At 43.1% G+C, this 18301-nt stretch overlaps 1 protein-coding gene across 1 annotated transcript; it reads right to left on the bottom strand.

The window, feature by feature from the left end:
- Positions 1–3291: 3291 nt before the first annotated feature.
- Positions 3292–7250, bottom strand: LOC120653991. The gene is made up of 2 exons (XM_039931626.1): positions 7151–7250; positions 3292–4177 (listed from the first exon to the last, which is right to left on the bottom strand). The coding sequence occupies exons 1-2, from the start codon at positions 7162–7164 to the stop codon at positions 3439–3441; spliced, it is 753 nt and encodes a 250-aa protein (XP_039787560.1). The 5' UTR covers positions 7165–7250; the 3' UTR covers positions 3292–3438.
- Positions 7251–18301: the final 11051 nt, after the last annotated feature.

An 18301-nucleotide genomic window follows, 5' to 3' on the forward strand; every position in this document is an offset into this window, starting at 1 on the left:
CGAGAAGCGATATGGGAGCAAGAGGATCAATTTCGGCAATCCTATCCCGATTTATTCGAAAATGAGTATGTGCATTCGCAATCCTCCCATTTATCTTACTCAATATCTTCTTATTGGTTCTAAGTTGATTGTCACAAAATCTGAAAATTTTCTGTTGTTGGATGCTTCATGTCTAGAGAAAACCCAATTCTAGTTGTGCTGTTTCTGGGCATTTTTCGTGTCTTGTGGACAGTCCAGCCTTCTGACGCGGACAGTCCGCAGTACAAAACTCCAAATCCACCAGAGAGCCTGCAATCTGTGTCTTCCAACTGAAATCACCTGCAGACGGTCCGGTTTTTACCAGCGGACTGTCCGCCGTAGTTTCAAAAATTGTACCAGAACCCTCCCAGAAACTTGTTGTCCCGCTAGTTTAGCCGGCGGACAGTCCACCTATATGTCGCGGACGGTCCGCAGCAGACTTGCCTAGATTTACACAGAACCAAGCCGAAACTTAGAGTTTCCATCCTTTTTACTGCGGACGGTCCGCGTTTCTGAATCGGACAGTCCACCGTACACAAAACCCAGGACCTCACCGAGCACACCCCTATCTGGTAATTTTTCCTCACTGACCACCGGACAGTCCGCCCCACCTAGCGGACAATCCGCCCTCTTTTTAGGTCCTTAGCCAAATCTCGGGATGTGATTTTTCCAACGGGGGTAGAATTTGTAATAGCTCTATGTTTGTTAACGAGTTAAACACAATTAGCTCACACTTAAGGAGAGAATTAAACCTTGGGCTAGTCCACTGTTTTTGGTAGTGGCGGACAGTCCGCCCCTATACGTCGGACGGTCCGCTGTTATGCCACGTGGCCGACCATGGTTAACCTCGGACACATCGACTTCACTGCCACGTCACCCATCCACGGACAGTCCGCTCCTCACTTGCGGATGGTCTGCCAGTGCATCTCTGGTGCGTGTCATGCGCGCAGAGTCTGGGCGCCAAGTCCCACCCTCGGGCCCCACTCGTCAGCCCGACCCCTCTTCACCTGGGAACCATCTCCCAGCCCTCTCTCTCTCCCTCCCACTCTCCCCAAACACTTCTCTCTCTAGCTAAGCCATGGAGGAGCTCCCCTTCCTCCTCTCTTGCCATTGAAGCCCTACCTCGCCGGAGCATCGCCGGAGAATGCCAAGAAACGACACCGACGAGCTACACCACCGCGATCTCCTCTTCTTCCTTGGGGAGGAGCATTCCCCAACGAGTTCTTCTTCTACTCCATCTCCTCCCTCAAGCTTTAAGCAAAGAGGACGACCCCGAGCTACCCCAAGCCTTCCCCGTCACCTTGAAGCCCTTGCCGGTATCCTACTCGGCGCCGGTGAGTGTTTCCCCTCCCCGATCCATTCCCCATTGCCCTAGGATGTGAGGCTAAGAACTCACCTAGAGCCCAATCACCATTGTTGACCTATAGATTTGAGATCTTAATGCATGTGTGGTTTAGCTACCAAAGGGAACTCCCTAGGCTCCCAAGAACTCTAGGATCAAACCCCACCCCAAACCGTGGCTGGAATCGCCGGCGGCAAACTCGCCGGTGAGCCTCGGCCGAGTCGCGGACGGTCCGCCCGACATGGACGGACGGTCCGCCAGATCCCCCCAAATCAACAGAGCCTCTGCACGATTCCTAGCCTTTCAAAATTTGAGAGGTGGACAGTCCGCTTAACTTACGCGGGCGGTCCGCGATTTAGTCAGAGAGCATGTTTTCACCCAACACGGTCCGCACCTGACCAGCGGACAGTCCGCCAAATGGTCCGTCGTTTAGAGCCGGACGGTCCTCTTCTCCCAAGCCGGACGGTCCGCATTTAGTTGTTCCTTACCCTTACACTTAGCTATGATTAATCCACATATGTACTACATGTCTAGCCCTTTTATCATAGTTTTACAATGTTAAATTATACCTTCTCATACCATTTGCATACCATGTCAATCATTCATGGCATATTTATTTATCATGCATCATTGCACTCGTGTAGAGACCGTGACGCCGGAGCAAGAGGAGCTTGAACCGGAGATCGTTGGAGACTCTACTCCCGTCGAGACTCAAGGCAGGCCCCTAAGCATTTTTTACACCCTATTTTGGATCAATGAAGTATATGTGTCTTGTTTGCGCATGAGTTACTATATATATATCATTGATTGCGTCGAACCTATTTGATGAATTATCAACCTTGATTAGGATATCATCCTTAGATGAGTATGCTTGAATAGGTGTCACGAACTATATGCTTAGCCATGCTTAGCTACGGTACAAGACGAGAGGTGATAAGGTCACCACCACTCGCGAGCTATAGGATGTTTGATTAATTTACATGATTAGTCCAGAATGGATAAAAGTTGAGCAAATATGAAAGATGATTCGGACTTGGGCAAGGATGATAGGGCCATGTTGGGATGGAGCTCACATGGTTAGTCTTGCTTGAGTTGATTAAGGACCGATGCGTAATCGCTTTGATACTTGAGCACCTTTCCGTACAAACCACATACTTTATAATGGGACGGTAAGCCAATTAGCATGAGTCACACCTTGCCTTGATCGGATTCGGTGCGAGTTGTGATGGAGTGTGATCGGCGGGTCCGGTGCACTTGTCCTTCTCGACCGTTCGCTCATAGCGGGTTGTGTTTGTGTGAAAGTTTGAGGCATGAATCAACACTTATCCTTGGCCGTGGGTATGGTCGTTGGTCTTGTTCTCATGTGGGAAAAGTTGTACACCCCTGTAGGGTTTTTGATCTATTGCAATAGCCGCGCTCTCGGACATTGAGAACGCTGTTGTACTTTGACTTTAACGTAGAGTTACCGAGGAAGTTCATGGAAGATTGAGCTTATGATTTATGAACACTTTACTTATGTAATTGTTTGATGCATGCTTTAGAGATCATAGATGCTCTATCTTTTGCTTATTACAACTAGATCAAAGTTAGATGATTTTATGCAAAAGTTAAATACCACACCCTATCCTTGCTACTAACCAAATGCATTCTCCTTGAGGTCGGGATAGTATATACCCATATTGGATAAGCCCTGCGAGTACCATTTGTACTCATGGTGCTATCGTTAAAGTTGTTGCAGGTAATCTACAGTCGGATGCCGTCTTTGGGTACTTCTACCCCGCGGACGGAGGTGCGGGTGAGGAGTAGATGGCCGGTGGCTATGAGAAGGGCACTATCGGCATATAGTGTTAACCTTCTTATTTTGTACTATGTATGGAATGAGCACGACGTAGAACTTTCCGCTGCAAAAACTGTGAAATTTGATGTCCTTGTACTTGAACCTCTTTTATGTAATCTAAACTCTATGTACAGTTGTGCTTGTGTGACGATGTCTACATGTTGTGCAAGTGGAGTGTGTTTAAATCCTGGGCGGTGCTCATTTTACATTCCAAGGACTACCGGAGTTGGCCCTTTTTAATCTAGTTGATCAATGGACGATAACTATTAAACGGGATCAACTTGGGCTGGTTGCTCACAGTCAGGATGTCTATACTTTCGTCGGCCGACAGTAGTCTGCTTGAACTCCCTTTCACTGTATTATCAAGTGTTTTTCTCATTTTTTTGGCTCTGGATTTGTTTCTGCTCCCAAGACCAAAAGGGTAAACGTTGTCCTCCGTCTCCTGAAGTTTCTCAAGCTTGTCTTGCAAACCACGCAGGGCACGCGACCTGAGCTTCTCTGGGCTCGCAAGGTAGAGACACAAAGTACGCTCAGCGTACTTGAAGCACCCTGAAAGGAACATGAACACCATGGCAGCCATGAGCCGGCCGTCCGGCCAAGAAACCATGGCCACGACATAGCCGGCGACTGCTACCTGGGAGACCAAGATCAGCAGGTGGCTCTTCCACAGTTCGTTGTCTTTCCTCGACAAGGCAGTGATGGTGTCCTGCCCGCCCAGGTGGATGAGCATGAACGGCGCCCAGAAGGACATGAGCTGGTGGCCCGGCTGGCTCGCGTAGACCGCGAGGTGGCCAAGCACGAAGATGGCCACAGAGTCGGCCGATAGGTAGGCCAGCCACACGATGGTGTGCAGCACGGGTGACGCGCTGCGCCTCCGCAAGCCCGCAAAGAGGAAGAGGAAGACTTGCAGGAAAAGGCTGGTCAGGACCAGGCAGTGGATTTCCCACACGTTCCAGAGCTCTTGGAAGGCTGGTACCAAGCTGAAGTGGGAGTTCACCATCAACCAAAAGCACATGATCATCAGACTAAATAACATACATACATACATACATATATATATATATATAGACACACGTAACAATCCCTTGGCCTAACAGTCTAGCGATGGTCATCCCTCCTATGATGTGGTGGATCCAGGAATTGTGCAAAAAGGTGTTATGACGGATTAAAGAAGGAAAAAGTTCAATTTACTCCCCTCAACTATAGCCAAAGTCTGAATAACCCCCTAAACTATAACTTGGTTCAATTTACCCCCTAAACTATGTCATTTAGTTTACTTTACCCCATAACACAATTTATCTTTTTTGTTTCTCCTTACACAAGTTGAATTTTAATTTCAAATTTTGCAGAGTAGTAGTGGACATCACAATGCATATTTAGAAAAAGTTTTATAATTTTTCCCATTAGTTTTCATATAATTTTGAACTCTAACAACTAATTTATTATTAAATATCCTAACATATCAAAATAATGATTAAAAAATTATGATTTATTTTTCTAACATGTGTTATGGTGTGTACTATCATGTTGTAAAATTTCAACTTAAAACTCCATCTATTCATGGAGAAATGAAAAAAAAACAAATTACATTAGGGGATAATTTGATCCAAATGGGATAGTTTGAGGGGTAAAATGAACCAAAAAATAGTTTAGGGGGTTATCCAGACTTTGGCTATAGTTGAGGGGAGTAATTTAGACTTTTCCATTAAAGAATGATTCTCAGCTTAAAATTCAAGCAAAAATGATATATAGCATATAGACGACTAGTGACACAATAAACAAAATAGAAGTAAAGAGCACACAACAAATTAAATTAAACAATATAAAAGCATTTAGGCAGACAAGTAATGACAAATTAAAGAAGGGAGAATGATGAAAGATGCAGCATTTGTGCACATTGTATTCTAGTCAGTCAAGTTCTGGAACCAAGATTCAATCAAATGTCAATGGGCTAATATATGGAAGTACTCAAATTAAAATTAGCGAACAAATGGGCGGTGCTTCATATCCCCAGTATGGGGTGCAGCTCCGCCACTGTGTAACTGCGTGTGTACACCCCTACTCATCACAATAAGTTTAAGATTTCCGACTCTCATTGCCTTTTTTTCCCCTTAATTTCTCCTCAAGTAACCGAGGGTTTTGTAATGTACTTTGGAGAATCCCTGAGGATACACTCAAATTGCTACTATATTTGAGACAATTCTAAACAAGATCAACAATGGTTACTTTATTTGTAAAATACACTGCGTGGTACTGAAATTCTTGAAGTTAACAATCATCATCCACTAGTTCAGAGTGGGTCTTTGATCCTTTGCATTGTCTCAGCCGCCTTTGGGCTCGGGACTAATGAAGACTTTAGTCCTAGGTCCCGTGGCTGACCGGGTGGCCGTGGGGCAAAGGACATTTAGTCCCGGTTGGAGCCACCGAGCCCAACACTAGGGCTGAAAGCCGCGACCCATTTTTTTTCTTTCTTCCAAATGCGTGTCTATCCATCTATATCTTTCTCTCTCATCTCAATCTCTCCCATCCTCTCATTTCTATCTTCCCTCTCCCTCTCCCTCTCTTTTCTTCCTCTAGCTAGAGCCAGAGAGATTGAGGGGGGTGGCGAGCCGGAGCGGCGGGCGGCGGAGCCGGACGGAGGGCGTGTCTGGCCGGAGCTGCGAGCTCCGAGACCGGGCCCGCTTACATCTGGCAGCTTATCTAGGACATAGACTGCCCTCACAGACCAATACCAGTCATTTCTGCACACTTTGTCCTCACTCGTGAGTACCCGGGAAGAACTTCCCGGTCGGTCACCCATCCCCAAATTTCTCCGGGCCAAGAACGCTTAACCTCGGAGTTCTTTGAAGATCGGCTTCCGAAAAGAAATTGCAACTTGTTGGTATGAGTATCCTATTAATCCTATTAAGCTCTGGGCCGGGATGTTACAACGAGGCGCGTGGCCAGCCAAAGCGGAGGGCCAGTCCAAGCACCCGAGCAGTGGTGGCTTGGGCCCGTGGCGAGTAGGGATGGCAGCGCTCACGGTGAGCAGCGGCCGCTCGGCCCTCGTTAAGTTGAGGTCCCATAGGTATGGTGCTTTTTTCATCAAAGGATTTGGTTTTTTTTGTTCTTTTTTCAGTTGTAGGAAGAATTGTAGTGGAGATTGGATGTTTGTGGTATTGTTGTAGTGTTGTAGATAGTTTGAGTTTGAGTTTCTGTGAGAATGGAGAAGCACTTGTGTGTTATCTTGATGATGAACAAGGAAACACTTGTATGATTTCTCATTTTTTGGTTGAGTTTTGCGCCGAATGCTTGTCCTGCGGTGGTGCCATAGCGATGAGGACTTGGGAGCTGTGTGCAGGGTACACGGGCTGCTAGAGAGCCGGTGGTGAGCATGCTGGCATGCAAGTAGGGCGGGGGTGAAACATTGAGAGTTTTATTTTTATAGTGTTCGGTCCCGATTGGTAGTGACAACCGGGATTAAAAGTTTGTTTAGCCCCGGTTGTACCGACCAGAACAAAAGATTGGACATTTAGTCCCGGAATAGTAGTCCCGGATGGAAAACTGGGACTATTCCATGTTCCCAACCGGGACAAATGTCCATTTCTGTAGTAGTGATAAACTATATGCTACACTATAGGGGCAGCCGATCTGTATTGTGTTGCAAACTTCAGTTTTTCAAAATTTGAAAAGGTGTTTCCTGAATCCACAAGTTTGAAGTTGGACGGTCTGGCATGTCTTAAGTTGAAGCCAATAGAATAGAAATTTACAGGTATTAATTTTTTAATTGAAAAATGAAAATAGGCATTCCAACTGGCCATTAAAGTGGTGGGAGGTGATGGGATCATATATTGCTTTCTAGAGTTAACGACACACGCGAGCTTTTCCTCATACTGCCTCTTTCAAATTAACAATCGCACACGCGCGCGCACACACACTAATTGAAAACAATTAAGAAGTTCATCCCGTTTTACCTGAATTTCGCCATTGGATTATTATTGCCCCCGCTAACTACCTCTCCACCTGTCTTTAGTGCCTCATTTTAATCAGGTGGAGACGACGCAAGCACACAGCACATGGTTGATGCTTTGTTTGCTGCACTTGTGCGTATTAAATATACGCTTGTAGAGTTGGAGTGAATGTCAAGTTCATTTGTACTTCTCGTGATACTGGACGATGTTAGTATACTTATGTCTGGAAGCATGTGTAAGATGCTTTCTTTGCTAATGGGCGAGTGCTCATATTAAGTAAGAATGGAAAGCTATCTATGAATTATACATGTGAAAAAATCAAACTGCCAAGTAAAGTAAGAATACGTACTACGTGCAACAAGATAATCGTCAAACGATATTAGGTTATATATTGCAGAGAAATCATCCATCTTCTAAATATATTTGATTAATAGCCAAACAAATTAGAACTCTAGTACAATGTATCAACCAAAAAAAATTTGAACATTAATTTTAAATATTTTCATTTTGGGCCATATTTCTGGGTAGTGCCGAGTAATGAACATGTGGGATGGAGAAATATTAACGTCAAAAATCAATGGGGCACCCCCTTTATCCTCTCTAGAATTTTCTTTTTCTGATTTATGCATGATAATATTGATATATGCCAGCCTATTTAATTTCCTTACATATTGCTTTTATTGAGCTGAATTAAAATCTTTTACCCTCATTAAAACTTATAATAGTTTATGTGCTATTGTAATTCTTTCTAAATGCATGGTCATTCAAATATGATTTTTAACTAATCATTAAATATGAGTAGAATATGTTTGGTTCTCTGTATATTCTATATCCAATGTTCGTCTGTTCGTCCGTACTCGCTTATAAGATATCTAGTCCATCATATATTTATATGATTTCATTTTCAACTCATTAAATTAAATATGGATGCAGATAATTTCGTATATGCAACCCATTTTTGCTCATGCGGATAGCATGAATGCAAAATTCTTGGTTGTTCTTTAGAGTATGGCATCAAATAATCTCCTCTATTGTGGCCCTAGATCTACCTCTCTATATATATTCTTTGACATTGCTGCTACCGCTCACCTTGGAATCGGTTCTTGCTCATTAGCTAGTTTGCTCTCTATATTCTTACATTGCTACTACCGCTCATCACCTTGGAATAAGTTCTTGCTCTTAGCTAGTTTTCTCTCTATATTCTTTGACATTGCTGCTACCGCTCACCTTGGAATCAGTTCTTGCTCTTAGCTAGTTCTCTCTATGTTCTTTGCTAGTTTTCACGCAACTGCTTTAAAATCAGCAAACAAACACTACTCCAGCACCTCATCACCGTCTGTTGAAAATGGTCATCACCGCCGATTTGAGTGGCTCACTACTAGAAAAGAAACCAAAGGTCCACACTAAAAGTACTGGTTCTTCTTCATACTGGTACTTTTGGGGTGGATGGAAGCCAATGAAGAGGCTAAGGTATCGGTTGGTAATACCAACCGGCACTACTGGAAAACGAAATTGGCCTATGGGTGGCTAATTTACCTGTCGGTTAACAAAAAAACGCACGGGGAAATTGCACTTATCCTGTCGGGTGGTTGAAAACACACAGGGGAAGAATAATATGCACAGGAAAATGGTAATTTCCATGTCGGTGGTGTGGAACGCACAGTGAAATTCATAGCACTCACAGGAAAAAATATTATTACCCTGTCGGTGACGTTCCAACCCACAGAAAAACTAAGGAACACACAGTAAAACTATTGTTTTTCTGTCGGGATCTGAAACTCTCAGGAAAACTAAAAAATAAACTCATAGAAAAAATAAAATGCAGGCGCGCGTAAAACAGCTTCTAGGCGCCAACCGGCCCAACCCTAACTTTTCCGCGCGCGAAAAATACCCCTTCACGCGCCATCCCGCTTCCTCTCCTATCCATTCCCCATTCTTCAGCCCGACTCCATCTGAACCTGCGCCGCTGCCCTCCATTCAAACCAGTGCCGCCGCCCCCCATCACCGCGGGCTGCTGCAGTCCAACCCGCCGCCGCCTGCTACAGTCCATCCCGGCACCCCCCTACTGCAGTCGACTAGTCCATCTCGCCGCCCCTGCACTGCAGTCCAACCGCCCGCCGCCTGCTTCGGCGGCGGCGGCTCCATCCCTCGCCACTGCCGTCTCCATCCCACCCCGCCGTCTCCATTCCAAGAGAGGCCGCCACCTCTAGCGGCCCCATTCGAAGCCTCCGCCGTCTAATCATGCTCCATTAGAAGATGCCACGGGCCGCGGTTGCCCCATTGGAAGACGTCTGCCCCGGATCTGCTCCAACTTGAAGCCTGTTGACACTCCTTAGAGCCCCAATTTATGTACCGCAAGCGCACGGATCGTGGTAGATTTTCTCTTAGAGTACTCCCCCAAGGTTTATCAATCCATGGATCGGAAGCGAACCGACTAAAGTTTACCATCTAATCTATCGAACCTATCCTAAACATGAAGCGAAGATTGCATATAAACTGAACACTTGATAGATATGAATGAAGCATAAGTGTTCATCACACCCACAACTGTAGATGAGATAACACAACCAAGGAGCTAGGGCCTATCGTCCCTAGATACAGTTCTAGTCAAAAAGGTTATCAAAACATAGATTGCATTTCAACTAAAGGTACACGAAATCATCTCTCAGAAAAGGCGGCTCGCAAGCGGCCTACTTTCCCAAGGTCACCGGTGCGAGGTGCGTGTCGACGCCTAAGGTTTCCCAAAACTTTACCCCCAAACGCCCACCAAGTGCTCTTACTCGAAGCTCCTCCTCTTGGTGGCCGCGCAATGACTCCCATGGTACTCGCCATCGATCCTATTCCACATCATGTCGTCACTAGAACTTTTCCCTCCGTCATGCTGTCACCACACCGGGGTAATCAACCAACTAGCTAAAACACGCTACCTCAACGTATCCGCAAGATATAGACTAATCACCACGAATAGATCTAATCTTACTATGAAAATATGGATGCATCACATATGAGAAAGAAAGCATGCATTGAAGTAGACCAAAGTCGAGACAACTAGAATAAAGAGTAGATTGATATCACCATCGTGTGTGTACATACCCCGACGAATGTTGGGGGTGACTCCCGAACTCCACCATGGCACAACCTCGCAGGGAGGCCATGGCAGCTAGGGGTGGCCTAAGCCATCTCCTAGGTACCCTCGAAGACTCGCGGCAGCCGTCAGCCTCCTCCGGTCTTGGCCCTAGGTTTTCGTCGAGTTCTGGGTGGATGGATTCCCCGAGTTGAATAAGGTGCGAGCTATTTATAAGCCGAGGAAGCCACCGGTCGAAGGGGAGGCCGAACCGCCTCGGAAACGGGCTAGGCCGGCCAGCCTCATGGGCCTAGGCCGGCCAGCCTACCCTCTTTCGGGACCGCCTCGGTCTCCTCTTTCGCGTGTAGACTCCTCGCATCTTCTAGAGTTTATGTCCTTCACGATTGCACCCCTTTGGACGTCATTATCTTGGAGATATCTTCGAGCAAAGGATAGGATAGGGAATCCTTCCTTAAATCTTCATTTGCTTTGTTTAATCCCGAAGTATCTTGATCTCATCTTCGTGGGCTTGGTCCTTTGGGCTCTCTTGGAGGATGGATGTGCATGAATGGGCTTCGAATCAACATGGGCTTTGGTCCTTCCTTTGGGCTTTGGCTTTCGTCTTTCTCCGTGTTAGCGCTCGATCACGGGCCTCGTCATTTCATGCTCCAAAATAGGCCAAAAACCTGCAAAAACGAAGTTCCTCCAAAATATATGTGCAAATGTGAAAATGACCAATAATTAGGCTGGGGTTAGGACGGTTAGTGATTTTGATATTAAATGCATTCCATTATCAAGGATAAACAAGGGATAAAATGGGTACTTAAGGAGCGCCAACATTCCCACCATGCTTAAACCTTGCTCGTCCTCGAGTAAGTCCAGGAGCTTTGCTTATAAAGAAATCAGTGTTGCCCCTCAATGTCCTCTCTGCACTTAGTCATACATAACAAGACATATTGCTCTCTCAAGTATTTAGCATTTAAGTTCATATTGTGACTGGCTACTTTTTCATTATGGAAGATAGACTAGCAATTAAAGAACAAGTCACAATAATAAATAAATGCAATGCTCTCAAACTTAAGCGAACTTCAAACCTTTACCTTGTTTCATCGTGAAGAGTTTTCAAAAGAATGCATATCAAACATAAGTGAGATTCTCTTGCAAAAGATCATGGAAACACTCATCTCATCAAGTCGCTCAAGCCTACATTAGATTGTCTTCAGCCTATTCTACTCATATATAAAAGTGGAAGGCTTATGTGGAGCTTGGTAGGTAAAAACAATCCTAGCAAAATATTATACTTGAAATATTATCAAACTAAGAGAGAGATCTAATGGAATTACCGAGACTAGTCAAAAAGGCCATTGGAAAATAATGTTGGAGAGGGAGAAAGATGAAACACACACATTTAGATAGGTGGACATGTGCAAGTGGCAAATGGATGATCCCGAAACACAAATGAAGTTCTCGTTATCGGATTGCACATGGTTGGAAGATTTGAGTATGGAATAGTTCTTCAAAATAACTTGGAAAATTAATGAAGCCAAAAAGAGCTAAGGGGCATTTTATTCTTCTCTTTTTTTCTTTCATTTTTCTTTTCTTTTCTCCCTTCTTTTTTTTAATTTTTCTCTTTCTTTCTTTTTTTTTCTTTCTTTTTGCTCCTTAGAACTTTTGATAACATAGAATACTTACCCAGTCATCCCCCCATGCTTGAACGAATGCTCGTCCTCGAGTATGAATAGTGGGAGAACCAACTAGTTAGGGTAAGTATCTCAAATTCACCTTCTTCTTCGTAGAACCTCTTGGATCTCCGGGGAGCCTTGTCTCCCAAAACTTTTCTTTATATGGTGCCCTTGATTCTTTTGATTGCATCGAAATGATAATCCATACTCAAATTGGGTTGTGGTCAAGGAGGTAATCACAAAAAGATTTTTTTTGGTTTAGGGTGGATATCCAACGAGGTTTGCAAAATTCTTGAAGTAGAAACTCATAATACATGGATAAATAGGCTAGCAAAAAGAAGGTTACACAAAAAAACGGAATGACCAGCTTCTTAGTCTCATACCAAAGAAATCAATCTTAATCCGACTCATCAAAATATAAGTTTGCAATATAAAAGTTTCATCATGAAAGAATATGTATGTATAGGCTTTGGTAGGTAGAACTTTGCAAGAGATTCACAAATGTAGATAGCATAGGAATTAAGTTTTCAAATTAAACAACACAAGGTGTAAGGTTATCGGTAGACTTAAACAAAGAGCAACATAGAATATGTCGGTCTAGAATTTAGTCATTTAACCTCCACAAATAAAAGAGCCGGTATTTAATCATTTTAATTTCATTTAATTGAGAGCAAATGGTCAAGTCATTTACAACATAGCGTAGGTAAAACAAAGCAGCAACTTTTATCATTTTTCCATAAGCAAGAGCATATAAGAATATCATCGTGGTGAGCTCAAGGTGATGGTGGTTATCATTCATTGAAAACAAAAACAAATCTAGGTTGTACTCCTAGTAGCCATGTTATTATAGGGAGAGATATACAAATGTTGTATCTATGGTTGAAGGCATATATGTACAAGCATTTAGAAAAAGAGAGAGTTGAGGAAGAATTACCGTCCTTCTCGATGCTCGTAATAAAGTGTAGCGCGGCCTCCCCCATACTTAAGCATTGTGCTAAGCATGGAAAAAGAATCATGAGCACCTTGTGGCAACCGTGATTATCTTACTCCATGATATCTTCCTTCTTTGTCCACGAAATCCTCCCCCATGCTTAGCATGATGCTAGGTGTGGAAGGAGAAGATGGACTATCTTGCAATTCTTGAAGTCCTTCCCTCATGTGTATGAATATCATCTTCAATGTGTCTTCACCTTTGTTGCATCAATTTCCTTCAACTTCTTCTTGTACTAAGTCATGGTCCCAATCATTGCTTCACATTGTCGTCGCCTCCTTCAATTCCTCGTTGTCCCATTGCTGCCTCATCTTCACGAATTTTTCTTTAAATTTCCAGAACAGAACATTTACTGAAACATTGATCCATTGCGAAGTGCACGAATTTTTCTTTCCAACAAGTCCTCATTCGCCCAAAATTGATTCCAAACAAGAGAGTTATGTTCATTTCATCCCAGCGCTGCAATCTGTCCCGATGAATTTCAGAACGCGCAACGTCCAATGTTCTTGCCATATCTCCTTATACGGGTCTTCAAATTCATTGATCTTGGATGCGTTGGAACGGGAATTTCATGGAGCTTCTGAATATCAACTTTTTCTTCCTTGTACGTCTCTGTCCATGTGCAAAATTTGATGAAAACAGCAGGGCTTGCTCTCGAACTTTAGAGGTGTTGACGAATTTGATTTCTTCTTTGATCACGAATTCATGGGAACGCTTTGTCATGCCTGCAAAACAATTCAAGTGCACAATCTACCCCCAAGGTGATAGTTGGGAGTAGAAACAATCGCCAACAAACCAAAAACATCCCCTAAGATACTTAACTTGTGGCATAATTAGTCTAGTAAAAATTAAACCTAATGGGTGTATGTGAATGCAAGTGGGAGGTGTGTGTATGCTAATGAGAGGAAAATGGATTGCTATCTTGGTCAAAAGAGCTTAAAGATAGAGGTCCACAAACAAATTTAAACACCACGTTTACACAAGATTGCAAAAGGTAAATGCTATCATAATAAGCATTATATGGATAGGAAAGCATACATCAATAAGATTGAGACCAAGCTAGCAAAATGAGGGCATGAACAATGGAATGGATGCAAAGTGCAAATGCAAAGTTAGCAAAAACAAGTGTTAGCAAGGTTGAAAGGACCTTTCGATGTTGTTCCGCAACTAGCTTATTCAAAAACAATTGCTAAGAGTGACAAAAAGCCTTCGCGACACTTCATAAGAAGTGAGGCTTTTGTCAATGAAAAGGTTATTTATCGAAAAGGACCAAGCAACCGAGCTAACAAGGTTTTAGAAGTAGGTTTATGGGTTTCCCATATTTTTTTGGCTTAAAACAAAAATTTTGAAGAGAGAGTGTTCGGTATAGAAATTCTAAGGTGGTTTTAAAAAAACTAGAGAGAAACAAAAGTTAGATTTTTTTTGAAAGAAAAACATAACCTATGGCTTTAGGATTGCTCTATGAGTGGTTTTCCTAAGGGTTTTAGGATCTCAAAAACGAGGCTAGTCAATGTTTTTAGAAAAAGTTTTTTTAAATGCAACATGCAATGCAATGCAAGGGTGAGACGAATAACATGGTATACAATGCAACACGGGGTGGGTGAACAAAATGATATGACATGATGAGGTGGTCTAAAACAAAACAAAAGTTAGCCTAAGTTAACTAGCCACAAGTTTAGAATCAAAGGGTGGTGCAATGCTTCATAAATCTCTCTAAAAAGACACAAAGAAAAAAGACTCTAAACACTAATAGGCACACAAAAAGGTCTACAAGTTTTCCAAGATCAAATAACAAAGTGCTCCCTCAATTAACATTTAGAATGAACAACATGAAGTTGTGGTTTTTGTTAGAGCAATGGTACAATGTTACTTGATATTCCGATTAAAGAGTGCAATGTAGACGGTCATATTAATATATATAAAATAAAAGATCGGGTTGCCTCCCGCAAAGCGCTTCATTTAAAGTCATAGAGCTCGACTTTCTTAGCTTCAAATTGATGCGAAGTCATGGTCCTTCATGCAAGAATCTGAAGTGTCCATGCAGCTTGATGTCACCTCTTGTAATCCATCGTGGTTTGCTTGCAACATCTTCATTTGTCAAAGGTACACCGCTTGTGTCTTTATTTGTCGACATTCTTGGGGTCTTTGTTTTGTTCTTCTCCTCTGAATTTGGTCATGTACGCTTGGTAAAAGCATCGCCCAAGCTCCCCTTCATTGTTGTCATCGTCATCTTCTCTATCTTGTTCTCATCACATTGCTCCTGCCACTTCTTCATGGAATCTCTCCTGTATACTCAATAGAACATATACCAAAATGTAGCTCTATTAAAAAGTTTATGAAATTACCTTTCCAACAAGTGGTTATTCGCTTTAAACGGAGACGAAACGAGACAGTTATGACCGTTTTACTTTAGCGTTGCGTGCTGTCTAGAAAATTTCAGAGTGCACGACCTTCGATGTTTTGGCCATAACTTCTTGTAGGAAACTTCGATTGACTTCATTCTTGATTTGTTGGAACCGGAACTTCATGGGGCTTTTGAATATCCAAAAATATACTACAATTTTCTTCTGAGTTCGAGCATAATATTGATAATAACAATGACTTCTTACGAATCAATCCGAAGATGTCGATGATCTTGATCTTGTGGTCTTCGGAGCGTCTTGTTGTGCATCCATGGCTTCAAGGTCATCACCATTGATTCACCAGCGAGTAGCATGGCTCCAATGGTCTGTCTCCATGGTTCTTGCTTTGCCTAAGGTGTCGGGATCGAAGGAGGCTCCCATGCTTTGTGTCGATGATCAGAGTGGTCTCTTTCTTTGATTGTACTCGACTAGAAGTTTCTTGAGCATCCCATGGAGAAGATGGGTGGCATCATGGTTCCTCTAATCTTGTTGCCTCTAGCGTTGGCCAACTTCAAATCATCAACTTTTGTGCACAAGGTCCTCCAAACATCTTGTGACATCGTCATCACTTTCTCCATTGTTTGTTGCTGCCTCTTCTTCGTTGAATTCCTTGATTATCCTGCACAGAATATATACCAAAATTCTACTCCATGGAAAGCCTTATGAAATTACCTTTTCAACTAGTGGTCATTGATCCCAAACGGACTCCGGATGAAGAACTTATGGTCGTTTTACTCCGGCACTACGCTCTGTCCCGAGACATTTCAGAACGCGCAGCGTTGAAAGATTTTACCATAACTCTTCACACCGATCTCCAAAATTCATGATTCTTGATGCGTTGGAAAGAAGACTTGATGGAGATTTACAATATACAATTTTCTCACATGGTACTTCTCTGATCATGGATGAAAATGTCATCACAACAGCAGCACTTTGGAGATGATGATGATCCGATCGCACGATTTTCTTCGCGGGCATGCTTCATACCTGTTGCTTGAACAAAAAATTCTTCCCAAAAACATCAGTCTTTAAAATAAATTGACACGGCGGCGTACCTTATTTATCATCTTTTGCTTTGGAGAGTGGGGACTCGATAGCGGATGCTGGGCCACTAACAAAAGTTAGCACCTACCACTAAAGAGCAGGTCTTCACGTAGCCATGAACTTGCTTGAGTGAGATTGGACTTGTCAAAGTATGGACGTTGAGAACTTCTCAATCGCTTTGTGTCGAGGGTTTTACCTGCATTCATGGACACAAACAGGAAACACAGGATATATGCAATAATGAAATTAGGGTTAGTCCAAAAAGATAGATAGATCTCCCTAGGGTTCGAGTTGCCGATCCCCGGCAACGGCGCCGAGTCCAAAATGGGTACTTAAGGAGCGCCAACAAAGCCCCCGCCCCCATGCTCGTCGGCATCTGTACCTGGAAGTCACGGTTTTCAGGCTACCCGGAGGCTGCTCGGAGCTCGTGGTGGGTGGTGGGTCTGCGTACCTGCTGCACAATCTGCTCCGACAACCTGACAAGGTTAGCAAAAAAATTCTTGCCTCCATGTATGTTGCTTGCTTTAGCGTAAATTTTGCTTGCATTGTTTGCAATTTTAATCCAGCTCTAGAGTTCAATTTGATATGCTTTGAAATTCATTTTGATTCCTGTGATGCTGTGAGAAAAAGTCTTGGTGTGTAGTGGAATTAAATCTATGTGCTGTTATGTAAGATAATGCAACACATTTGTTGTGATAACTAATTATTCATCTTTTAATCACATAAATAATTAAAATGTTACACCGTACATGGATGTGTATAGTGGTTGGTAGCGTGGTACAGCTCCCTCTAGTGAGTGGATTGATCAAACGACTCAATTCTTGATTCACGCATTTTCATTGCCGGGTGTAGCTGAAAATGGTACAATTAAGTGCCCTTGTGCCATGTGCCGCAACTACTATAAACACAAAAGGTTCACTGTAGAAATGCACTTGTGTAAACATGGGTTTAAAGAAGGGTATGAAACATGGACAGAGCATGGTGTTATGGTTGCTAGGCACGATGAATGTGAGAATGTTACAAATGTAGAGGGTTTTGATGATACTGATCTGATGGATTTAATGATGAGTGACCTAGCTGCAGCTCATCCACCTCAAACAAGTGATGAACCAACAGCATATGCTAAAGCCTTCTATAGGATGCTCGCTAGTGCAGCCGAGTTGGTGCATGAATAGACAACACACTCTTCCTTGTCTACTGTTGCTCGCCTACTTGTAGTGAAGTCACGTTACAACATGTCAATTGCAGAATATGATGATATCCTACAGATAATACATGCACTCCTTCCTGTTGATTCTAAGTTACCAAATGACTTCTACCATTCGAGAAAACTAATAGAGGGTCTTGGTATGCCTTATGTGAAAATTGATGTTTGTTATAACAATTGCATGTTGTATTACAAAGATAATGCAAATAAAGAGAAATGTAACTTTTGTGGTAAAAACCGGTATGAGGAAGGCAAGAAACTAATTCCACGGAAAGTTTTGTGTTATCTACCCGTCATGGATAGACTGCAAAGGCTGTTTGCACATGAGGAGACAGCCAAGCTCCTGCGCTCGCATAGTCCCTCAACATCCGACAAGATGCTACATCCATGTGATGGAGAAGCTTGGCAGCAATTTGATATGGAGTATCCAGACTTTGCAAGTGATAGAAGAAATGTGCGGCTTTGCTGTAGCAACTGATGGTTTCACACCATTTAATTTAAATGCTGGGCCTTACTCATGTTGGCCAGTCTTTGTCACCCCATTAAATCTGCCTCCTGGCCCACTCTTACGGCCTGAGTACATTTTCCTCTCCCTTGTTGTTCCTGGTCCAAAGCACCCTGGTAAAAACTTGAACATTCTGATGCAGCCTTTAGTTGATGAATTTCAAAAACTATGGGAGGGGGTTGAAACATGGGATGCTTCGCTGAAACAAAACTTTACAATGAAGGCAATATATCTTTGGTCAATACATGACTTCCTGGCA

Source organism: Panicum virgatum, chromosome 1N, assembly GCF_016808335.1.
Source record: "Panicum virgatum strain AP13 chromosome 1N, P.virgatum_v5, whole genome shotgun sequence".
Classification (NCBI taxonomy): domain Eukaryota; kingdom Viridiplantae; phylum Streptophyta; class Magnoliopsida; order Poales; family Poaceae; genus Panicum; species Panicum virgatum.